The sequence below is a fragment of the Panthera leo genome, chromosome A1 (genome assembly GCF_018350215.1).
Source record: "Panthera leo isolate Ple1 chromosome A1, P.leo_Ple1_pat1.1, whole genome shotgun sequence".
Taxonomy (NCBI): Eukaryota; Metazoa; Chordata; class Mammalia; order Carnivora; family Felidae; genus Panthera; species Panthera leo.
In genome coordinates, this window is record NC_056679.1 from 226,349,676 (window position 1) to 226,376,008 (window position 26,333).

General features: G+C 45.1%; 1 protein-coding gene across 1 annotated transcript in view; it reads right to left on the reverse strand.

The window, feature by feature from the left end:
* FBXL7 (F-box and leucine rich repeat protein 7) overlaps window positions 1-25,875 on the reverse strand; it is a 388,021-nt gene extending 362,146 nt beyond the window's left edge. Inside the window, exon 1 of the mRNA XM_042952939.1 lies at window positions 25,670-25,875. Within this exon, the coding sequence (XP_042808873.1) occupies window positions 25,670-25,706 (37 nt within the window). The 5' untranslated portion in view covers window positions 25,707-25,875. The remainder of the gene's footprint in view (window positions 1-25,669) is intronic.
* Window positions 25,876-26,333: the final 458 nt, after the last annotated feature.

Here is a 26,333-nt window from a genome sequence, read left to right on the forward strand (position 1 = left end):
GCTTCTTAACAAACTAACCCAGATTATTCAAGAAGCGGTCATTCTCACTTCAAATTCTCACTTTTTAAATGGCGGCGGGCAGTATCATTTAATATTAACCCGGGGAACTCTATTAATATGCTAAGAATGTTCAGGAAGTCAAAACTCTTCATTTCTAGTGTTGACTAGGAACAGACACTGCAAAACGATGTATTTGACTACACAGTGCTGAACAGACTTATTCAGTAAGTGTTTTGGGGCACACATGGTTTAGTTTTAATAACAACCAGGAATAATTTGTATCTAGCACTCACCATCTACCAAGCAATATGTTAACATTTTATACAAAACATGTCATTGTCATAGAGGCCTAAGATACTCTTATTAAAAGCACTTCCATGTTATGGTTGAAGACCCCAAAGGTTAGAGAGTTAGTAATTGATCAAAGACTGCACACTCTTGACCCTGAGCCAATAATACCCAACAAAGGGTTTCTTTGAGTATTACTCCACGTTGTAGAGGAATGTCAAGAAGAGGAGACATATAAATTACGTTTGATATAGTTCACATCCTAGAAGAGGTGGGGGAAGGCAGGAAGAGAAAAAAGGCAGTATACAAGGACTAATTTAGTGCTGGGTACACAGTAGACTTCAATATTCTTTTTTTTTTTTTTAATTTTTTTCAATGTTTATTTATTTTTGAGAGAGAGAGACAGAGCGTGAGTAGGGGAGGAGCAGAGAGAGAAGGAGACACAGAATCCAAAGCAGGCTCCGGGCTCCGAGCTGTCAGCACAGAGCCCGACGTGGGGCTCGAACCCACAAACCATGAGATCATGATTTGGGCCGAAGTCGGACGCTTAACTGACTGAGCCACCCAGGCGCCCCGAGACTTCAATATTCTATGACTAAATTCAATGTGTTAGTAATTACAGAAAATTGGACTAGAGGAGATAAAACCTTGAACATAACTTTTAAAAACTGAAATGAAAATTACATTTTAATTGAATCTCCTATGATAAATGGATAAAACAGCCAAACACACCCTCTGAGAAGAGATAAAATTCAGTGTGTTAGTAACAGTAAGAAAAAAAGAGAATTCACTGACCCACAGCAATTCATTGCATGAGTTGCTGTAACGGTCTGTCACCAACAGATAATAACACCAACTCCACAAAGTACATTCTAACACTTTATAATCCTACCAGGTTCCATTAAGACAGAGATGGGTCAGCCACAACAAGTAGTAGAGAAATCACACACACACACACACACACACACACACACACACACACACACAGATGCACAAAGACAGTTCCCATTTTGATTCTAAAAAAGAAAAAGGAAAGCAAAAGATAATTCTACTAATGTGGAAAGAATGTCTTGGGTTTCTCCAGAAGAGGTTTATTGGTTCATTACAGAAACGAGCCCTGCCGCCTCCCATGAAGGAAGCATCATTTACGCACACGAATGGCCCATAAAATCCATTCTTCCGTTGAAGTATATTTCATTGCCTTAGTCAAGCCTTTTGCTTAGAGTAGCAGGAGGGTCAATATTTCCAATCCCCAACTCTGCCCCAACTCTAATCTCCATTGAAAGCAGTCAGGGAGTCACAGCTCTGGGGTGCCACCTGCGAATCTAAACCACGCCCCCCCCACATACGCTCAGGTTACGCGGTCGGTGCAAGAACAAAATGAGGTGTATAAAATGTCCTAGTCTAGTTTACTGGAGTTTTATGACTATATTTGCTTAAATGACAACAAATAAAACCTGAGAGCCATGCAATATCTAAATTAAATCCACATACCATCTCTCCTAACACTCACATTAACTACGACAAATAAACCGTCCCCTTAAATAGCAAATCCCTCCAGTGGACACGAGCTGATGTGGTAGAAACTGCTGACTGTTCCCTCAAATCCATTCTCTTTCTCCAGTAATAGTTTAAGCTGAACACATCCCACCAAGCTATGGGACACCTTCCCTCGATTCACTTGCAGAGCGGGGGTGGATGAATGGCTCCATTTGGAGCATAGGATGCGAACAAAAGTGACGTCATCAATGTCTGGGTCATGTGCAACCTATAAGAAGGCCACTCGCCCTAGCATTCTGTCTGTTCTCCTTCTAAACTGGGACACGTATGCACCAAAGACGCCGCGGGTAGGCTGAGCCAAAAAGATGGAAGGGATCGCATCCAGGTATAATTTACGGAGAAGAGCCCCATGTGCAATCTGGACTGCCCACCTCCCGGATATTATTACAGGCAAGGGTTTTAAAATCCTTTCATTTACTGTATTTTTGTCATCCCTTGTTTTTAATTTTTTTAATGTTTCTTTATTTTTGAGAGAAAGAGAACGAGAACGAGCAGGGGAGAGACAGAAAGAGAGGAAGACAGAGGATCCCAAGTGGGTTCTGCATTGGCAGCAGAGAGCCCAATGCGGGGCTTGAACTCATGAACCATGAGATCCTGAGCAGAGCCGAAGTCAGACGCTTAACCGTTGGAGCCAACCAGACACCGCTGTCCTCTCTCGTTAAAGCAGCTTAGTTTTCCCCTAATAAACTCTGTGAAATCTACTAGCTAGTGCCATTTACCCCAGCTTCAGTCCTCTGTAACAGGATTTTCTCAATGCTGGAAATGCTCCATATAGTAGTCACTGCCCAACATAGTAGTCACATGTGGAGCCTGAGTCCTTGAAGTGTGGCTACGATGCCTGGATAACCGAGTTTTTAATTTTATTTAATTGTAGTTAATTGAACTTTTAAAAGCTACATGTGGCTAGTTGCTAGTTACTACCCGATGGGACAATACAGTGTCTGAAACATCTAAAATAGTGAATGTGCAGTCGGAAAGAACCATTATCATCGTAGAAAGACCTGCTTTTTAAAGCTTAGGGATTTTGCTAGAACATTACAGAATAACAGAAGGCTTCAAACCACAGTTTTCTCGAAGTGGCAACAGACTTTGGGCTGACCCTAAAGGAGGAAGTGCTTAGGGTTGTACCTCCGTTTCATTTTTTTTAACGTTTATTTATTTTGAGGAAGAGAGGGGGGAGTGGAGAGAGGATCGCAAGCAGGCTCTGTGCTCACAGCACAGAGCCCAATACAGGGGGCTCGAACCCACAAACCGTGAGATCGTGACTTGAGCGGATGTCAAACGCTCAACCGACTGGGCCCCCCAGGTGCCCCAGGCTGCACCTTCAGTTCAAAGCTGACATGAGCTCCCATTTCGTATGAAGGACACCTGGCATTCTTTTACACTATCATCAATGTGCTTACCCTCCATAAAGCTGAACGCAGCAGATTATTTTTGTTGAAGAGATAAATGCAAACAGTTAGCATCAATCAGCCTAACCAGTAAGTTACTTGCTTTTATTCCATAACTCAGAGACCTGGGACAGTAAGAGTTAATTTAGGGATATTCAGAATACCTTCTCATCGATTTGGGTACTCATTTTGTAAAGCTCCACTCTGGAGAGGTCAAGGTTGCATTTTTATTGTAAAACACTGCAAAACTCCAGGAAAATACTTGTGTTGTGAAGGAGACAAAATGCCGTTTGAAACATCCATCTGAAACATGTAACTGAGGCTCTAAATACAATTATGAGAAACAAATAAACCAAACTGGGCAGACTGCCCAGCGACAAGAGTCAAATATAAACTTTGGAGAGACAGAGACATAGAACGAAGAGAGAGTGGTAAGTTGGGGGGAAGGGAAGGGAAGGGAGGATAAGGGCAAGAGAGAGGGGAACGTGTGAGGGAGGGAGCCCCCAGGGAGGGAGGACAGGTCATCTAGAGCAGTACAAATAATAAAATACTAATGAAGGAGCAAATCAAACAGAAAAGTCTGGCCCAGAGCCTTGAATGTACTCACAAAAGCCCTCATTTAGGCGCTCCTACGGGGACTCACATAGACACCTATAAAATGTACATGGTTTGGGCCCCTAAGTGGGTTGATGAGAATCTTAACAAATGGAAACCCCGGGGCTCCATTGTTGGATGAATTTTACCAGCAATAAAAACAGCATTTTCTGATTACGATTAAAAGCTTCAGATGAATTTGAATATCTGCTCAGTAGAAAGACATGTATCACTGTTTAAAGATTTAACCAACACGGGGCACCTGGATGGCTCAGTCAGTTGACTCCTCTTAATTATGGCTCAGGTCAGGATCCCGGGGTCAAGGGATGGAGCCCCACGTCGGGGCTGAACATGGAGCCTGCTTGAGATTCTCAATCTCTCTCCCTCTGCCCCTCTTCCCTTTGCACATGCTCACTGACTCTTGCTCTCGCTAAAATTACAAAAAAAAAAGAAAGGCTTAACCGACCCAAATATGAAGCAATAACAAATAGAAACATGCAGTTTCATTACCCCTCAGCCTGTAAGCATGGGTGGAAAGAGCAGCCTCACTCTTTCAGGGAAATCTGGGCGTTTTGTTAGCCTCCTTTCTGCAATAAGATAGGAGCATCACCCTTCGTTGACTTTTAGGACTTGGAGCCACAAAACTTAAGTGTCACAACAGCTTTAAGTCGAACGACGTCATCCCAAGAGGGGCAGGCTCCGTGTGCTCAGAGTAAACAGCTAAAAATTTCATTTCCCAAAGTGCACGCGTCTGGAACCGTACTGTATACAAAAACATACCCCGCATGGACAATGCAGAATAACCGGCGAGGGGCTGGATGAGGAGACCCAGCTTCTAGTTGAAGCTCTACCTTAGGGGCGCCTGGGTGGCTCAGTCGGTTGAGCGGCCGACTTCGGCTCAGGGCATGATCTCGCGGTCCGTGAGTTCGAGCCCCGCGTCGGGCTCTGTGCTGACAGCTCAGAGCCTGGAGCCCGTTTCAGATTCTGTGTCTCCCTCTCTCTGACCCTCCCCCGTTCATGCTCTGTCTCTCTCTGTCTCAAAAATAAATAAACGTTAAAAAAAAAAAAAAAAAGAAGCTCTACCTTAAGTCCGGCTTACTAATAATAATAACAGCACCCAATTTCATTGATTCCAAGCCCCGCCCTCTCACTGTCCATTTCACCTCCATCTGACAATCAATCCACAGGCCCTTCAAATCATTGTGGCAGATCACACCATGATTTTGTGAACCCTGCCAGTCATGCATTTTGAGATCCAGAGAGCAGTGGCGAAGAAGCAAAACGGATGAACGTTTGGGAAGGTGGCGGGGGGGGGGGGGGGGGGGGGGGGGGGGGGGGGGGGGGGGGGGGGAGGGGGAGAGAAGAGAGGGAAGAAAGCCACGAGAGACTCTTCAGGATGGAGAACAAACCGAGGGTTGATGGAGGGAGGCGGGGTGGGGGGTGGTCTAGACGATGATGGGTACTGAGGGGGGCACACGTTGTGAGCAGCCCTGTTGGATGTAAGTGAGGAGTCACTGAATTCGACGCCCAACACCACTACTGCCCCGTGTGTTCGCCAACCAGAATCTACACGAAGAACAAATAAAAACTCACAATGAGGGAAAAAATAAAGGAAGAAGTGGCCTCACGGTATCTCAGATTTGACGAAATGCAGATCATTGTAGACCAATAGCGGCATTTGCTGTGTCAGACGCCACGGCTTTATACCTACTCATTTAATCCATTCCCTGACGACCCTCAGAGGGAAAAACTGCTACTGACTCCAAATCCCAGATGTGCAAATTGAGGCAGAGAGGTTACGTAACTCGCACAAGATCATGCAACCGGTAACTGGCACAGCCAGTTTGAAACCCAGGGAGTCCAACCCTTAGCCACCGTGCTGGCTATCGTACCGCATAGGGGACATTGCCAAAGGCTTTTCCAGCATTCGGTGCCTCAACTTCCTGTTGGTCCCCGAAGGGGAGAGCACTGAACTAACTCATCCCTCGAGTCCCATCCAGCTTTAAAACACAGGGTTCTCTGGGGGCGCCTGGGTGGCTCCTTCGGTTAAGCGTCCAACGTCGGCGCAGGTCATGATCTCACAGCTCGCGAGTTCGAGCCCGGCGTCGGGCTCCGTGCTGACAGCTCAGAGCCTGGAGCCTGCTTTGGATTCGGTGTCTCCCTTTCTCTCTACCCCTCTCTGGCTCTTGCTCTGTCTCCATCTCTCTCAAAGTAAATAAACACTTAAAAAAATCTAAAAAAAATTAAAAACACAGGGTTCTCTGACATAAATGAAAGCAGATCACAGCCGTAGCATGGACACCATACTATTAAAGAAACAAATGATACTTTAATTTTAATTGTATTTCTTAAATTCCTTACAAGATACCGTTATTTCTTTCCATGCATAGGGGAAAAAACTTACAGGACAAAACTGGGGCGTTCTTGTTCTTGCTTAAAGAACAGTAATTTCAGACAAAGCAGATATTACCCAGTAGGAATCATTACTTCTGTACCACCTTCTAATTCAGCTACCTTTTTCAATTTCTGTGGTGTGGGACATTGGGGGACAAACTGAAATCACAGCAAATCTAGACCTTCCTAGGAAGTAGAGAAATAAGGTGTTTGCGAGGTTTGAAGACAGACCTCCTATTAATAGGGAACGACACTCCCATTTGTAGATGCTCGTGCCATTTCATACAATAATGGCAGGATTTGGTGCATAGCATAGAATTTGATCTATGTCCCAAATAGGAACAATAAAGTACACATATATATACACATACACACACACACACACATACTCACACAATTTGCATTATGTGAATAGTATTCTACATTGAATCAAGCAAGGACTCTTGAAACAATGGGATTTTCCCCACCAAGTTTAGAACCTTTAAAAAGTCCATTATTGGGGCGCCTGGGTGGCTCAGTCGGTTAAGCATCCAACTCTTGGTTTCGGCTCAGGTCATGATCTCATGGTTCGTGAGTTCAAGCCCCATGTTGGGCTCCATACTGACAGCATGGAGCCTGCCTGGGATTCTCTCTCTCCCTCTCTCTCTGCCCCTCCTCTGCTCTGTCTCTCAAAATAAATAAACTTAAAAAAAATTTTTTAAGTCCATTATTGTATGAAATGGCATGAACATCTACAAATCAGGAGTGTTCTTCCCTATTAATACGAGGTCTGTCTTCAAACCTCACAAACACCTTCTTTCTCTACTTCCCAGGAAGGTCTAGATTTGCCATCATGAAAAGAGAGCTCAGACTCTTTTCCAGATCCCTGATGCAATTATAACTCAAAAATGAAAACTTAACCAAAAAATAAACCACATTCTAACTGCCCTCCATCAAGTGCGATCTGAAGGGACTATCCAAAAGAGGGAGAAATAGAGCATAACCTCCACCGCTCCTGTGACTTCTTTCAGCTATAGACAGGAATTTCCTGTTTCAAAGATGAATTCCAAAAACAACTTTTTTTTTTTCAATTTTCTAAGTTTCTGGCAGAATTTACTCAAAGTCGATCCACTAGTTTCCTGGGCCAAATCGGGAGAATTTAAAAAGTGTGAAAGTAGGATTTGAGGTAGATACTGACTTGGCTACCTTAAAAATTAGGCTCTGATGGGGCGCCGGGGTGGCTCAGCCGGTTAAGCATCGAACTTCAGCTCAGGTCACGATCTCACGGTTCGTGAGTTCAAGCCCCAACTTGGGCTTGCTGCTGTCGGTGCAGTCTGCTTCAGATCCTCTGTCCCCTCACTCTCTGCCCCTCCCCTAATCTCTCTCTCTCTCTCTCTCTCAAAAATAAAGAAGCATTTCTTAAAAGCTGGAAAAATCAATCAATAAATAAATAAGGCTCTGATGAGGTCACCTGTCTCGCAAACAGCAGTGTCCATCCAGATTCTAACTCAGGTTGTCTGGCTCCAAAGCTGTTAGACCAGCACCTTGCTTTTCTGGCTCCCCCACTAGACCCTCTGAGTCAGTTTGCAGAGGACAAACAAGTGAATGTTTTATTCATCACTGTATGTCATGGGCAAGCCAAGATAGGTATTGACACATGGAAGGAAATCAATAAATATCTGCTAGCTAAATGAATTAATAAAGGAAAGAACAACTTGGGTGGACAAACGCCCAAGTGGATCAGTCCCTGAAAACTTGTCCGATGGGTGGGAATGACCAAGGATAAAGGAAAGACCAGACTAACTGTCCTGGCCTGGAGACAGTTACTCAATGGTAACTCACCTCAATCAGAAAGTTACGGTAGGTGAACGATTGTGGCCTGCAACCACCCAAGCCTGAAGGCAGAGTCTTTCTAGAGTGTCCCACTGCACTCATCTCCTTAGCCAACCAGTCACCAAGTCCTGTTCATTCTACCTTCTTTCCATCCCTGAAACCCACACCAGCCTCTTCAATCATTATACCATTGCCTTAAATCAGATATTTATCTGCTCACATTTATCTATTCTTCCTATCTTCCACCACACACTACATTAGGATCTTGATGGGGCTCCGTGAAAAGCACCACTTTTGCCCACCCAGGTTCAAAACAAATTGAGGAAATAATTTTAAAAAGGAGTGGCAGGGGCACCTGGGTGCCTCAGTTGGTTGACAGTCCAACTCGATTTTGACTCAGGTCATGATCCCAAGGTCCTGGGATCAAGCCCCTTGTCAGACTCCGTGCTCAGCTTAAGGTTCTCTCTCTTTCCCTCTCTCCTGCTTTCTCTCTCTCACTCTCTCTAAAATTCAAAAAAAAATTTTTTTTTAAGGAGTGGCAGATAGAAAAATGACACCTTTGTTTCTGAAAACTCTAGTTCAGAAGTTGTGGTTTTAGGTCTACAGCTAAGTGGCTAGCAATGAACCCAAGGCCTGGCAGGCATGAGACCAAAGCTAGTCGGTCTACTCATGGAATTCTATTCAAAGAAGAGCTTCTGCCAGAGAAGGTGCTCCCCAAGGGCATTTCCCTCTCAAGAGGAAAACAGAAAGGAGCTCAGATGTTGACTGCATTTCTCCCAAATTTACCAACAGGTAAATTCTCCAGGCCTGGAGTTATATTAATGACACTCTGTCCACAGGGAAGTAAACACAAGGAGCGGAGAAGAGTCATCCACAGGCTTCTCCAGCGATATCTGTAAATCTGTCCACGGCGGACGTCACTGAACCTTTGCCACTGGCTCCCTCCTGCCGTCCGCCTTCGTCATCTTTCACAGCGACACAAACCTGCCTACCTTTCCAGGTGTGATGTTCCACTTGGATCACTCTCTTCTCCCCTGTAGCTCACCCAACGGTTCCTGCCTCTTTGTCTGACCTTCCGTGGTTCCACTTACCTCCTCCTTCTCAGCCATACCAGGCAAGCCCTTATTCAACTTTTTAGACTCAATTCGAGGTCATCTCAGATAAGAAGTCCCTATGAACATCCCCAGTGTTTATGAATTTGAGAGATGAGGGCAGCTGAATTCAAAGTAGGACATAAAACTTCCATAGAAATAAAACACCGCTGGCGGGGAGGCACCCGTGTGGCTCAGTAGGTTAAGCATTTGACTCTTAACTTCAGCTCAAGTCATGATCTTACAGTTCGTGCGTTCGAGCCCCACGTCAGGCTCTGCACTGATGGTGCGGAGCCTGTGTGGGATTCTCTCTGTCCCTCTTTCTCTCTACCCCTCCCCTGCTCACTCGCTCTCTCGCTCTCTCTCTCTCACAAAAAATAAATAAATAAACTTAGAAAAAAAAAAATTCCATAGTGGTTCAGAGGGAAGAAAGAGGAACGCCAGTCAGGAATGCCTGACGTGTTTCCTCAAAGCAAGGGCTGTTAAGCATCATAAACAAAGATGTATCTGGGGTACTTTGGCGGCCCAGTCGGTTAAGTGTCGGATTTAGGCTCATGGTTCGTGGGTTCGAGGCCTGCGTCAGGCTCTGGGCTGACAGCTCAGAGCCTGGGGCCTGCTTCGGATTCTGTGTCTCTCTCCCCTTCTCTCTCTGCCCCTCCCCAGCTCATGCTCTGTCTCTCTTAAAAATAAGTAATAAACGTTAAAGAAATTTTTTTTAAAAAAACAAAGATGTACCTGAGGGAAATCAAAGAAAATGTCATTGATAGGTAAGCACAGGAGAAGAAAGGTCCAAGACAAAAAGGACCAGTGTGACAAAAGACACAAATCTCGGAAAATAAAAGATACGCTTGGGGCACTCTGAGGTTTCGGTTCGGCTGGGGTACAAAGTGCATACAGAAAAGCAGCCTGAGAGAAAGCTGGGAAGGCAATCTGCCTACAGCATACATAGGTCCTTGAGTACCAAATAAAATAAATTTTGACTTAATTTACAGACAATGGGAGTCAAAGAACATTTTCCAGAAGCGGAGCTGCTTAATTATGCCAAGGAAATTATATAAAATCTGAATCCTTGTAGTAGCAATAATAACAAACTAATAATTTGCTTTTCAATTACTTCCAAATTTCTCAGGATCATAGTGACGCTGCGCTGAATAATAGTTTGATAATCTCCATGGAACATTATTTGAGCGTAATAAAATGACTAATAAACTATTTAGGATGATCCTGAGACTCCATATTAATTTGTAGTCATTTTTCATTTTGCTTACGACTATTTCAACCCACTGCTGCATGTTTCATCTGTTTAATGAACGGGTACTTGCCACCGGTCTATCATGTAATAAGCCTTGCCAATTTCCCAATTCTCTTAATAGCCAGTTAACACGAAATGCTGATTTCAGGCAAAAACAACCATGACCATCTGTTTCTACTTCCTTTCTCTTCTTCGCTGTTCTACTACCAACTGTGGTGAGCTGCAGCGATCCCTCTTCAAATAGTGGACAATCGGCAAAATCAGACCACGTAGGAATTATTGAGACGTCGGATTTCAGTGCCAGAGCTGAACAAATGGATCGGACAGATGAAGGGTCTCTAGATCCATCTGCGGTCAATTCCGAGTTATAGCAGCAGAACGACTCTGAACAAATTCCAATACGGCTCTTCAGAATCAGCCCCAACAGCAGCAGACAGGTATTACGAGCTCATTTTTGCTCTTTTGCCAAGTAGCTGCGCGCTATTGGTCAAGTCACTTTAGGGTAGGAGGCTTGCTTTCCTAATCTATACAGTGACAGGATGAGACTACGTCCCCAAGCAGAAAACCAGTCCATGTCTCTTACCTCTCAGCTGAAGGCTCCCTTTAAGGCCAGCCAGGATTCCCAGGAAGAAGATAATTTTCCCAGCAGTGCCAGCCTGCCCTTGACCACCAAGAGTAGCACCTTATTCTAACTTCTCTGTTGTCTTATGTTTCCCCGGTAAACAGTTTCTGTGCAGATTTTAGGTGCAGTTTATTGGGAATTAGGCTTGGGATCACACTTACAAGAGGCAAGGGAGAAGGCAGACTGGACAGGGACAGAAGGACTGAGCAACACAAGACTCAGCCAATTCCATGGGGAACGTGGACCCAAGAGGGCCCTTCTGAATTGTCCCAAATGGTATTCCGCCTCAACTAGTCATGTGATGGGGGCCGCTCCTGGCCTTGGGTGACAATAATTTCTGGAGAGGCACTGGGCTGTGAGTTATCAGTACCGAGACCCTGTGCAGCTGAGGGTCTGAGAGGGTCGGTCCTGCAGAGGCCACAGGGTAGAGAGGTGGAGCGGACATGACATTCACCTTGAATCTTAAGTAAGAAGAAAAGGGTGTGAAGCATGGTGACGAACAAAGACACAGATTAAAAAGAAACTAAGAGAATCCATGTTAGAATCCTAAAGCCTTGCTATCTGCATGACCTTGGCAAAGTTGTGTCATTTCTTTGTGCCTCGATCTCTTTGTAAGGTGATCTATGGTCACTTTCACTACTAAAATTTCCATGACTGTATTCCATAGTTCATTCTTGGTCAACATCCAAAGGCTTTCTGTTAACTACCTTAAGACTTACAAATATGGCTAAGGAAAGAAGAACGCACCCATATCAAAAATCTCCAGTAGCATCTGAAATTCATCTTCAGTGACGGTGAAGAGATAATCAGTAGTAGCAGCAAATTCAAATCTGTACACCATGGTGGACACACAGCAATCCCAAGATGAAATCAGATTTGCAGGCAACAGCCTGGGGATTTCGACATTAGACTGACTATAATTACTCAGTTAGCTGTATCTTTATTACCCATGCTCCCCCTTGTGAGGCAATTTTCCTTACTGGAGGTAAAGCAACCCCAAGCAAAGCATTTAAAACTGATCCTTTTCCTGTTTTTATTAGCCCGTATCAAAGAAATGACTATTTGAAGCACAACCAAGAAGAGGGAATTGGCTTTTTATTGCTTAGTTCACGTTGTTATGGCTTTAGGAGTAGAGAAAGACTCCCCAAGGAGACGCTGTGTCTCAAAACAAGCTCATAGGATAATCAACAGGAGAGGTCTTTCAAGAGAGCTGGAAAATAGAGAAAATTATTAAAATATAATTAAATAAGCAGAGGGGATACAAAATGAAATGTCAAGAGTAAGATGTTCAGGACAGAAATGTCAGGGCTTGAAATTTACTTTCATACGAGTATATGCAATGCACATTGTCCAAATGGGGTGACGTAAATCCTTCCAACCAATGGAGTAGCCATTGATCTTGAAAAAATTTTTTTAAAAAGACAAAAATGAGCACGTCAATGTTGCCTATGATTCTGAATGTACATTCTGCCACTTCAAAGCAAATGTCAACCAGGCTCAGTGTCATGCAATGTAAAATTCCCACCAATGAGATATTACATCCATTCATGTGAGCAGAACACACATTCGGGTAAACAAACGAAACCATACAGCTTCAAGTGGATTTCAGGTCCTAGAACTATTCCAAGTCCTTGTTCATACAGTACGGTACCTCTATCCTAAGTTCCATCTCAAAAAGCTCCTGTGTTGGGCTATTTGTTTTTTCTTTCGCCCAATTCCTACGGTATCCTTTTGTGTGAAGCTATTTGAGCTTCAAACTATCAGAGAGCTATTCAAGCTCTCTACTAGAGAGCTATTCAAGCTATTAGAGAAACAAATGACATTTTAATTTTAGTTGTATTTCTTAAATTCCTTGTAGGATATGTATTTCTCTCCACCCACAGGGGGAAAAAATAGGCATGAAGAATAATAGATTTCACTTAATTTATAGAAAAGGGTTATTTAAGTATGGTTTCAAGTACACGAACACATCCATATACCACACACACAGCTCAATAATGTTTTTTGTTTTTGTTTTTCCTCAATCACTTCTGATTTTAGTAATGTGGGAAGCCAGAGGCATAAGATCTAGAAACCATTCCAATCATGCCAGACACACATAATAACTTTTATATTTTGCATAAGAATAAAGATAAAAATGGAGACACAAGGCGCTTAGCATGAAGTAGAACAATATACAAATTTAAAAAGATTTAGAACCCTATGAACGTTTAATCCAGAGAACACAGGGCCAAAGGGATTGTTTATTAATTTAAAGATCACATTTTATAAATGTGTTCTAGGTTAATGATTTGCTTAAATTGTCACATAAAACCAACTTCCAAGTCCGTTTAGGCAAATATGACCCAACCATATACTTTCCGATAAAATATACACAGCAGTGTCCCACTCAATACTAATCACAAAAACAGTTGAAATACTGTAAGGCAGTGAAGTCAAAGTCTTCAACAATTGCCTTCAGCAATCCTAAAAAACAGACATTTCATTGTTCCTTAAATACACAAGTTACACTATTTCATCCATAAGAAGATGGCCCTGCCTGATAAAAAATGAGGGTCCAAGTTAGAATATCCTCGGAAGAAGACACGTGTCCAGAAAAATATGTTTTTAGAGTTAAAATGTCTGAGTCCCAGAAACACTCCTGAAACTACTACGGCGTTTTCATGAGCCTTTCTTAGAGCCAACAAAGACCATGGCCACAGATTCATGTTCATTTCATTATTTAACAACAAAAACGTGTATCTCAGGCCTACTCTATGAGCAGGGCTGCAGTCACATCTGGGCGAGCACATGTAGGATGAATAATGAATGAATACAAAGGACCAAGAAATAGAAAAACAAATGAGACTAAACTAGAAGACAGTGCCTGGAGAGTAAAGCAATTAAAGACTAAACGAACAACGCGAATTTCTATCACAGTGATAGAACCTCAGTGACTTCATACCAACTCATCCTAAAAGACCTGCCCCAGGCCCTCACCACTTCCAAAGGCCTCTGGGAAAGGTGGTCATTCAACAGCAAAGGACACAGAAGATGGAAGAGAACCAGGATTCCTGTCACGCTCAGAGTCCCCAGTTTTAGAGGTGATTCTCTGGTCTCCCAGGCAGTGACATAACTTTCTCTAAAGCATCCGGAGCAGACGTTGTCAGGGAGGGAAACACCCCCCCAAGCCCCACCTGAGTTTTGCCAACTAGCAAGGGCACTCCAAACAATAATGTCATCTTGCTGTGAACATGTTTTTTTTATGTTTATTATTTTTGAGAGGGAGAGCGCGCGCACGCGTGAGAGCAAGAGCCGGGGAGGGGCAGGGAGAAAGGGACAGAGTATCCAAGGCGGGCTCCGCAGGGACAGCAGAGAGCCCCATGCAAGGCCTGAACTCACAAACCATGAGATCATGACCTGAGCCGAAACTGGATGCTTAACTGACTGAACGACCAAGCCCCCCTCCCTCGTCACCAATATTTCCAACAATTTACTCTGCATTCTCATTCTGATCATCTTATCACCATGAGGCTGCTCCCGCACACCCGTGGCTGGGTATGACCACTCGGAAGGCAGACTTCTCTGCGTCTAGCAGAGCTGAAAAGCGATTAAAGGATGGATGCTTGCAGATCCCCATTTCTATCCTGGGGTGAGAGCAATTTAAAATACCGTCAAAGGCACCCGGGGGCTCGGCTGGTTGCGCATCTGACTTTGGCTCAGGTCATGATCTCAAGGTTCCTGAGTTTGAGACCGGCACGGGGTGATCTCAGGCCCCGCTTCAGGCGAGCTCTGCTTCTGTCTCTCTCCCTCTCTCAACCCCTCACTCACTTGCACCCTCTCTCTCTAAAAATAAATAAATAAACAGGTAGATAGATAGATCAATAAATAAATTGGGGCGCCTGGGTGGCTCAGTCGGTTAAGCGGCCGACTTCGGCTCAGGTCATGATCTCGCGATCTGTGAGTTCGAGCCCCGCGTCGGGCTCTGTGCTGACAGCTCAGAGCCGGGAGCCCGTTTCAGATTCTGTGTCTCCCTCTCTCTCTGACCCTCCCCCGTTCATGCTCTGTCTCTCTCTGTCTCAAAAATAAATAAACGTTAAAAAAAAAAAATTAAAAAAAAATAAAAATAAATAAATAAATAAATAAATAAATAAAATACTGCCAAGAATTCCTGGTGATAACCCTCTAGCATGATTATATTCTTGTTTTCCTGTAGCGCTTAAGGGGGAGTGAGGGTATCGTGGAAAGTGTAGTACATCTAAAATCAAAATGACCTCACCTAATCTTCAGCGTAAAATCGAGGCAAGTCACTTACCCTGTCGAGGCCTCAGTTTCCTCACCTATAAACTGGGGATAATGTCGGACGCCCCTTCCACGGTCCCTGTGACGATGAGTAAGATTAATGTCCGAAACGCTTTATAGTTTCCAGAGCAATTCCAGAGACATACTTATGGAGAAGTCTCCCAGGAGCTGGCAAAGGAGAAGGCCAAATTCCCCAGTACATATTGGAATAATTCTCCGTATTAACAGCTGTTTCAAATCCACGGTTCTGCAACCAGAGGGAAATAGAAGGTAGAACCCATCGACTATTGAGGGAGGAAAGAAAATGTGTGCACCTTTCTTAGTCCTCCGCTAGCTTTTGTTTGGGAGCAGGTCCCCAGGCTACCCAGAACAAAAGCCAGTGACAGGTACATAATGCTGTGGAGAATCCAGAGGATGGCACTTCAGGCAGACGGTACAGAATATGCTCATTATTTCACGTACTGATGCCATTATAGACGCTCGTTAGCCCGCCAGTTTGTCGGCAGATTGTTGCCTAATGAGCAGGTAATCGATCCCTGGGAGACCCAGGTCAAACGAGTTGAGAGTTTCCTTCAAAACACATCCTGCGGGGCGCCTGGGTGGCTCCGTCCGTCAAGCGTCTGACTTTGGCTCAGGTCATGATTCCACAGGTCGTGGGTTCGAGCCCCGTGTCGGGCTCTGTGCTGACAGCTCAGAGCCTGGAGCCTGCTTCAGGCTGACTCTTGATTTTGGCTCAGGTCAGTGGCCCCAGGATTGTGGGATCGAGCACCCGCCTCAGGCTCTGTGCTGGGCATGGAACCTGCTTAATATTCTCTCTCTCCCTCACACTCTGTCTCTCTCTCTGCCCTTCCCCTGCTTGTGCCCTCTCTCAAAAAAATTAAAGAAAATTAGAAGAAAAAAAAAAGTTTTTCATTTTGGATCTCCTAATCCATAAAACCGTCACCATTTTTTTTTTTGTTTAAGGGCTACTTCTCAGCCACTGCAATTCTTTGAAATACACAAACAAAACAAAGATTGGGAAAAGTTTTGGCTGCACACCTACGATGTCCAGGCAGGAGGGGGTCATGGGCACAACGGAAAGGGCCACAGACTCCAGTGCCAACAGGGACTGCCGTTGTCACAGGCCACTCACCCGCTGTGCGCCCTGGGCAGGGCCGAGCCTCTCGGCTTCCCTGTTGGCACCTGTAAAATGGAGTCATCAGTGCCCCCTGAGCGGCTGCCATGAACTACAAGAAAAGTGTGTGTAGAGTGCACAGAGGGGGAAGGCAGCACCTAATAGGTGCTCAATAAATGTGAATTACTGTTACTACACTGACAGCAAATAGAATAAACTTGGAAATATTCGTATTTATTAATAATCATTTTGATCTGTGAGCTCAGATTTTTTTATTATTTTTGAGAGAGAGAGAGGGGGAGAGAGGGAGTGTGTGTGAGCGGGGGAGGGGCAAAGGAGACAGAATCCGAAGCAGGCTCCAGGCTCTGAGCCGTCAGCCCACAGCCCAACAAGGGGCTTGAACCCACGAACCACGAGATCATGACCTGAGCCGAAGCCGGGCACTCAAACGACTAAGCCACCCAGGGGCCGCGCGGGCTGAGAGGTTTTTAAGAAAGCCAAGAGTTGAGCGCAACATTGATCCTGTTCTTTACATTAGGAGACAACCATTGCCCTCATTCCCATTCTCTCTGAATTTGTTCTTTTCCCCCCTCCTTGAACTTGCGTTCCTTCTTCCAGGGCACTCGAGTTCTCCCACCTGCTGCTCCTTCTGGGCTCTGACCCACGTCTGACAGAACCCGTCAGGCCTGGCCTTTGACTTGGACTTAACCCAGATGCTACCATGATCTGACCCGAGTACTTCACCGGGCCAGCGGGTTGTGCTACATGTCTAAGTAGCCTTTTCCTGACTTCTCCACCTTGCCAAGAAGTGGGTTACTTGCAGCCAGAAGGTCAATCCACAAGTACACGAATAATTCCTGAAATTTTTCTCTAGAAGTTTCGATGCACTTTCCACGGCTGCATCTGCTTGAAAAATGCTGCAAAGGAATTTACCACAGAAAGGGTAGCAAACAAAAAATGTTTTAATAACATTTCTACACATTGCTCAAGGCTTCTAACGTTACAATTATGAGTTCATGCAGTGTTAACAACTGTTTTTCATTTTGTTACTGGTTTCAAATTTAAATAGGAATTGATAGAATGAGCACATCTAATGCAGGACCTAATAGAGATTTACGGCTCCAGAAACAGTCTACACTTCTTCAACCATGGAATGGGGAAAATGTTGACCATGTGTTTATATTTCATTACCGAGGAAAATTCAGAGATGGTTAATGATTATTCATGTCAGACGTTTTAAAGTTGTCCATCTTTGGGGCATTAACTAGCACATTTTTTTAAATGTTTATTTATTTTTGAAGGAGGGAGAGACAGAGCAGGAACCGGGAAGGGGCAGAGAGAGAGGGAGACACAGAATCCAAATCAGGCTCCAGGCTCTGAGCTGTCAGGACGGAGCCCAACATGGGGCTCAAACCCACGAACTGCGAGATCGTGACCTGAGCCAAAGTCGGACACCCAACTGACTGAGCCACCCAGGCACCCCACCGGCTAGCAGATTTTAAGGGCATCTGCCCAAAGGCTGCCATTCTCCTTTGTGGCAATGTGCATGTTTGAGAGGGACCCTGACTAGGGACCCTAGTGAGATGGTCCTGCCCTTTTCTGAAACATTTCAAGGTCCTCACTTACAGAACCTGCAGGAATCACTTTCCATGAAATAAACCACATGAGGATTGGAGGGAACAACTAGGGAAAGTCTCTTAACAAACATTTAGCTTCTCCCAAGGGTCTAAGCTACAGTTAATCCAACTCACCTGTTTGTTGCTGTTGTTTCAGAAACATCCTTTAGATACTTCTGGAAGTGCAGGTACTATCCAGAGCTGTCCTCCTTTAGAGAGTAACTCTATCTCTATTCACATTTTCCCCTGACCACTTACCTCCACACTTAGCACACGTGGGGAAGCAGGGTCCTCCTGTGAATCAGGACTTCTCATCTTGCTCTAAAAGCCTCTGCATCCCTGCCTAGCTTCTCAGAGACTGAACGTTTTTAGAGCAAGTCTATTCTCCCTGCAGATTTAATGCCGTGAGTAGGTGGAAGAAGGGTTCGAAATTTCTGTAACTAGAACCAAAAAAACGAAAACAAAAAAGAGCTACATTCTGGCAAAGGTCAGCTGATCTGGCCTCCATTACTACACAGAAGATCTGTTGCTACGTCTCACTCATGGTACACATCGTGCGGAACAAAATATCAGAGCTTCTTAGGAAGATGCTGTCTTTGTGTGATCTCAGGCAATTTGCAGCTTCTGATCGAATTTCACTAACCAGTAATGCCAATTAAAAGTCTTATGTACAAGGTAAACCATGTATTCAAGACACTCAACATGAGCACAGTTAAAGGTCTTGCTTCAAGTTCAGCAGATCAACATGTTTCAGGGTTAATAATAAAAGTGAAAAGTAACACCATAGGTAGAGTCAGTGTCCATTACTACACTGAAAATACGGACAAGTCACTTATCAAACCCAATTTTTGGTGCTGGAGCTTATGTTCACAGAAGGCAGGAAAATCAATAAAATCAGTAGATTTTTCGAATTAACACCTAAATATATCTAGCTAGACAGAAACACAAACATGTAACAGGTGGAGACGAAGAGAGAGAAAGAGAATAACCCACGGAAAGTGGGGAAATATTTTTTAACACCTCAAACGATAGAGCTGTATTCGGGAGAGGGGAAGTGAAGCAGTAAAATGAGTTAGAATCAAACAATAACCCTTTATCAAACATAACTTCACATGACCGAATATCTGCAAGGGAACTGGGCATAGGGTCCTATAACATACCCCTTGGTCAATGCAGAAATCTCTAGCACATCATCCTTTACTGTAATCACCTCCTTCCCATGTCTGATGACTCACTCACTCACTGGGAAGCCTATCTCAGAGGTGGTCAGCTCCAATCATGGGGTCTTACTCAGACTCGGCCAAATCTACCCTCTAGTAACTCAAATACAATTGGTCGTTGCTAGGCATCTTGCGATTTAATTTTTTCAGCACGACAGTTCTTCAAATACTATTTTTTTAATGAATTTTCTTTTTTTTTTAACATTTATTTATTTTTGAGAGAGAGAGAGAGAGACAGAGCATGAGTGGGGGAGGGGCAGAGAAAGAGGGAGACAGAATTCAAAGCAGGCTCCAGCCACCCCACCCCCACCCCACCCCACCCCCGCCCCCTATCAGCACACAGCCTGATGCAGGCCTCGAACTCACTGACCTCAAGATCTTGACCCGAGCTCAAGTCGGAAGCCCAACCCATGGAGCCACCCAGGCGCCCCTTTAATGAGTTAAGTTTCTAAACTTCATTTATTCCCTTCTTCATTATTCAGAGAATTGACTCACTCTTGATTTTATTCAAGATTATGTCATATGTTTTAATACATCCTTAACACCACCTTAAAATCCATATCTAGACTGCCCCACCAGTTACACAGCCAAGTAATCTGCACAGCTTCCAGAGGGATACCAGTAGATAAAGGCTGAAGGCAAAAGTTATTAGTTACTCAAAACCAATCCAGAATTCGTTTTCTCTCAAAGGGCAAAGGGAGTTAAGACAAAACTTTTGTGAGTTGATTCTCAGGGGAAAACAAACGCTCCCTCTCTTTTCCTTCTCATCTTAAACATAAAAGATTCCCCAAATCTCTGAAAATCTCTTCTCACCCTCAGATCCAAGATGGTCCCATGAGCTACACTAATGCTTTGATTTAAACCGAACAGTAGAATCAGTACAGCTTCTCTTGATTGTCATCAGAATGAAATTATTTACTGGAGGCAAAAGATGAAGACCTATCTCTATCTAAGAACTTTGGAGATCTTTGGGGTTATCGTCACATATCCAGTGAAGTCAGGCAATATCCCCTGGTCCTAGGCTTCCCCGACCCAGAAGCAGTCGCAACACAGCTAACGTAATATAATTAGATAAAAAGATATTTGCAAAGATTCTAGGCTAAAAAAAAAAAAAAAAATGCCCAGTGACCAAAACTGACTCGGTTCCACTGTAGCTATTACGGAGAGCTAATGATGTTACCCTTGCGTAAAATGATGACTTACGCTCCCCAGAATAGAACGCATTCACCTTGGTAGAACACAGTGGTTCCAAGTTATAGTCAATGTGCTACCTGGATGGATCCTCAAGGATCAGTCTTTCACTTCCTTTAAGTCCTGGTCCAAATGTCAACTTTTCAAAAAGGCCAACAGCGACTGACTAAAATTGCAACAGTCTCGTCCTCCCAGTCTCCAAATAATCTGATGACTGTTTTTATTCAGAGGCATTAGCCCCTTAGAATGTATCACACGGGTGACTGAATTACTGGGTGGGTATGCACACGTTGATTGTTCCACTTCCCCTCCCTCCCAACGTGCATGCGCGCAGGCACACGCGCGCGCGCACACACACACACACACACACACTCACTCACGAAGAAAAGATTGACAAGTACAGGATCTTACTCCGTTTACTGATGTATCCCAACCATCCAGAAGAGTTCCTGGCACATAGTAAGAAATAAGAAGTCAACATACATTAGTTGAACGAACGAATAAGTGACTCTGGGCTTAGACAGACTTGGCCGGGAGTCCCAGTGCCACCTACACCAGCTGTAGGACCTGGGGGAAAAGGTCATGTTCTCTACAGCTGTGTTTCCCCATTGGTAAAATGAGGACCTTAGGAGTGCCTGCCTTGACGACTGTCATGAGGGTTACGTGAGTCAGTGTACGTCAATGGCTTAGAAGAATGCTTGGACACAGGAAACTTTCACTAAACATTAGCTGCCATTATTATCATTATTCCAAGATCTGTTTCCCGAGGTGGTGATGGATTAGTGATGATTTATGTGTTCAGGCAGCTGACTATCCTGATATCCGACAGCACAGGTCTGAGACGGTGAAAGGGCACCCGAGGCGCTTGATAAGAGCAGCAGAGAAACCAAGAGTCAAACCCCATCACGGTGTCCTCATCAGCTCCAATTCAACAACACCCAGGATTTTGCAAAGGAGCTGTTAACTGCGTATTAAAGCTGAAACTATTGAGTAAGTGAGGGTGAGGCTCAGACACCTTAAAAGGAAGGGAAAGCAGCCGGTCCCTTCCCACTAGAACAGGGAGATTGGTTTCTTTGACTTAACTGGAGTCAAAGCTAATGGTCACAAGCTTCACTCCAACTCATTCTCCAGATTTCTACACACAGGCTGAAATTTACACCTTATGAAAGAAGATAAAGGGGGGAAAAAAAACAGCCTTCCCTGAAAGAATTTATCAGAACATCCTAATCATTTAGACATTCACGTATGTTTCTAGAAATCTAAAGATCAGGATTGGTATGGTAACTTTTTCCTGGAGCAAAATCCAAGTTGGCAGTGGAGGGGAGAAGGAGATGGGGTTACAAATTAAACCATTAACCTGAATAGTCACTGAGTATTTAGCAAAACAAAACACTTTGGAAACACCCATTATGTACACAGATTTTGAATTTAGGAAGAAAAGCAGGGAGTCCAGGACTGATTTATTAGGAGAGGTGAGGGGTAGGGGGAACAAGTGAAGAAGACAGAGGTGAAGGAAAAGAGGGTGACAAGGGGGGAGGGGCGCTTATGGATTTCATGGCAATAACTAACAGTCTTAACTTCCCTATTATGATACCCCTATATATTATATTTACTATATTCCCTATTATAACACACCTTCCAAGGTTAATCTCCATTAAGTGGTCCATTAAGGCATTAGGAGAGCAAAATAAAATGAATGACCATGTACTCAAGAATTAGATCTTGACAAGTAATGCCAATAAGGAATTTCTCTCCTCACTCGAAAGAAAGAAAGAAAGAAAGAAAGAAAGAAAGAAAGAAAGAAGAAAGGAGAGAAGAGAAGAGAAGAGAAGAGAAGAAAAGAAAAGAAAAGAAAAGAAAAGAAAAGAAAAGAAAAGGAAAGAGAAAACCATGATTTCAGGAGAACTGAGCAAGGTCACAGAAGCTAAATTGAAGCGGGACTCAAATTTACAGACTCCCAAATTAATGCTCTGCCCTACACAAGAACTTCCCCAAGTTTTAACAAGTACATGATAAATGATTCAATTCTAGGAGGAGCCCAAGATTCTGCATTGTTCACAAGCTCCAGGGTGATGCTTATGCCACACACATCCTTGAATTACACAGAACTGGAAATGTCTGCCCTGTTGCACCTGCTACGGTAAGCCTCGGGAAGCATTTTTGTTGTTTTAATGTACAGAGTGCTTTTCAGTAGCAGGAGAAATAAGATTACATAAGAAATCCTGAAGTTTTAAGCATTCCAATAATTGAACACTCACTGTAAAAGGAAGGTGGCTTGCATTTACATTCGTGGTGTCAACCCTAAAATATACTTAAAGTGCAGATTTTTTTTAATTTTTTTTAACGTTTATTTATTTTTGAGACAGAGAGAGACAGAGCATGAACGGGGGAGGGGCAGAGAGAGAGGGAGACACAGAATCGGAAACAGGCTCCGAGCCATCAGCCCAGAGCCCGACGCGGGGCTCGAACTCACGGACCGCGAGATCGTGACCTGAGCTGAAGTCGGACGCTTAACCGACTGAGCCACCCAGGCGCCCCTAAAGTGCAGATTTTTAAAGTATACTCAAACACCTATGTTTCAGAGTGGAGTGGTCTCTCACTGCATTCTATGGATATGCATCCACTAATAATTTCCCCCTTTCATTTCAAGTTAGGTATGGTTTGAAATAAATCTCTGAAATAAATCTTACTTCAAAGTATACCTAACTTGTACTAAACCTACTGAAACTGTCTTAAGTCTCAGTCTCCTTAATGGAGATACTGTGTTGAAGGGTTGAGTCCACTTGCTTTGAAATTTGACATCTTAGATTAAAAAACAAGGTGACACTGACACGTTGAATTCCAACAGGCTTATCTGCATGTATGTTACCACCCGTTGACACATTGTAACAAAGCTGACCAATACCAATTACAGTTGACCTTTGAACTGTGTGGAGTCACTTACATGTAAATTTTTTTTATAAACACAGTAGGGATTGCAAATCTATCTTCTCTTCCTTGAGACTTTCTGAATAACATTTTCTTTGCTCTAGCTCTAAGAATGCAGTATGTAATACAGATAACATACAAAATACGTATGCATGAGTATAAATCAACTGTCTGTGCTATCAGTAAAGCTTCTGGTCAACAGCAGGCTCTTGTTGTTAAGTTTGGGATGCGTCAAAAGTTATACTCAGATTTTAGACTCCGGGGGAAGTTGGTGCCCCTAAGCCACACATTGTTCAATGGTCTACTGTACATATGTTATAACCCTACTTAGGAGAGGTCTAATGTCACTGGGGGAAAGATGTTTTTTTTAAGTTCACGTTACTTCTCTTTCTCTTATTTTTTCCTTACCGATCACAGAGGAATCTCCCAGCATTTGAACAGAGTCTATGAAAACTAAGCACAATGTGTCCCTCCAGCCAAAACTCAGTTACCGCCCGAAGCTTCCTATTGGTTCCCTTGAATCAGCTGAGCCCAAGAGGCTTTCCCTATAAAAAGTTCCACAGTGTATCTAAATCTGATCCCAGTAAAATTTCACTTCAGCCGAAGTGAAAATGCAGAGGTAGCATTTACGGATAACAGCTGGAGATCATTAGTTCTCTGTCTCTCCTTTTCTCTCCCAAGGGTTGAAAACTCCACTGTTCAGACAGGAAGTCGTCATACACCACACACAGCACCATACGAGAACGCTGGGATAGAAGAACAAGTTGCAGAGAATCAGGGGTGTTGGGAGTGGTTTCATTCAACAACACACAGCCCTGATTCCACTTAACTCTTGGGGCGCGTCCTCCCCACCGCCCAACAGTGTTCAAGGATCACAATGTATGCACATCCAGAATTGACAAGCACACATTTTACGCCCTGAAAGCTTTTTAATACCCAGAGTAAGAAGGCTTAATCTTTCATTATTCCACAAATTTTTAAAACATTAAGAAGTTCTGGGCAGTGGCCCAGATTCTCCAATAATCTTTGTTGGCATATTTTCGCATGGGCTATTTAAAAAGACAACTGCTAAACTTTTTTTGTTTTTAATTAAATTATCCAAAAAAAAAAAAAAAATCTCTCCCACAAAACTGCCCAGAATAAGGAGACTATATATATGCAATTCAAAACATTGTGATCTGGAAAAGAATGATTTAAACAAAAGGTTCTTGTGGGTATGGTTTTTTTAGGGCGGGTAAATTTGCTGTAATTGCGCAAAGCTGCTGAGAAGGAACACAGACACACACGGGGATAGACATCCACGTTCTGTGACCACACCTCAAAGTTTTGAACAGGATGACAGAAGTTTCCCTAACACCACAAGCTGAATAGCCACTCTGCATTCCTACCAGTCTGCAGGCGCTGGACCCGGTTTGTAACAGCCTGTCCTGGGGAGGGGGTGGGAGGGGGTGGGGGGGCGGTATAAAAGCCATCCTGTCTCTTCCACCCCCCTCCAGCCAAGTTCGCGAAAGACAAACCTTCCCAACTTTTGAACCGCGGGAAATGCCTATGCAGGATGCAAATCGGGGGCAAGCTGTTAATCAACTCGGTTACAATTACTACGGTTTTATGCAAAGAGGAGGAGGAGCGAAGGAGAAGCCAACCCACACATCCATCATCCTTCTAGGGGTAGGTGGAGTTTAAAGTTTCCCCAACTTCCAACTTCCCACTTGACAGGCAATATTTCTGTGCAATTTCCAGCCCCACGTAACAGATGGTCCTTCGCCCGTCCTGAGCCCCGAGAGAGACCAGACAAAGCCCCCGGCCACTCCTCGCCTCGCGAGGCCCATAGGTGGTGTTTCACGAAACCGTCAGCTCAGGGGCCTTGAGCTGAGAATGGAAACTTAACTTCTTCTTCCAGAAGTTGTTCCCGCTTACAGGAGAGTCCCGGGGACTGGAGCACAAAGGCCTGGGAAAGTTTTCTCAGCGTTATTTTTCAAAACCGTCTTCCGCCATCTGCCAAACCATCGCCCTAAACCCCAGATGCTTAGGGAAGGAAAGTTGAGGCGCATGTGCTCAGAAATACGGCAGAAATGCAACTCGAGCCCTCCCAAAGACAACCTGGGAAGTTGCTTAAAGAGCCCCCCACGGTGGGAACGCATCCTCGGGGCCCCCGAACCCTCAGCGCCAAAGGGAAAGGTGACGGCCCCGACAGGGTGCCGAGCAGGGGTGCGCCACGGTAGCGTGCGAGAACCTTCCTCCCCAGACGGGAGGGCGAGGGGGAGAGAGAGGAGGGGGGCGCGATCCGGGAGGCTGAGGACGGGCGGCCCACTCACCCTCACTGCCGTACTGTTTGCCATTGTTCGCGCCCATCCTGCCGCCGTCATGCCCGCCGTCTCCCCGGACACTCCATAGCTGGGGCGCACCGCCTGCGCGCTCCGCCAGAGGAAAGCCCGCCCGACGGGACCGTTAGCTGCGCATACCCCACGCTCCGGGGCCAGGCTCCGGCCGGGGGCGGCCCCTTGCACTCCGGTGGGAGGGGGCGCTGCGTCCCCGCCTGGCACCCCCGATGGCTCCGGGTGGGGCCGGGGGCGGCCGCCGCTCTTAGAATCCGCGTTCCGGGCCAGCGGGCGCAGCGCCGCGGAGAGCCCGCGCCCCGGGGCCGCCCAGAGGCTCGCCGCGCCGCCGCCGCCGGGTCCCCATCCGCCCGCCCCGATCCCTCTGCGGTGGGCGCTGAGCCGCGCGGGCGGCCGGGGCTCCCCCGGCTCGGCCGCCTCCTCCCGGCGCCCCTGCGCGCCCGCGGCTTCCCCGGGGAGGGCGCGGCGGCCACTTGTTGCGGGTGCCCCGAGCGAGCAGAGACTCGCGGCCCGACGCCGCTCGCCCGCGGGCCGGACTTTTGTTAGCGCCAGGCGCCTCCTCTCGCCGCCCAGCGTCAATCACAGCTGGAGCCCCGGGGAGGAAGGCCGGCCCGGAGATGCGCGGCCTTTTAAAGGGGCAGCG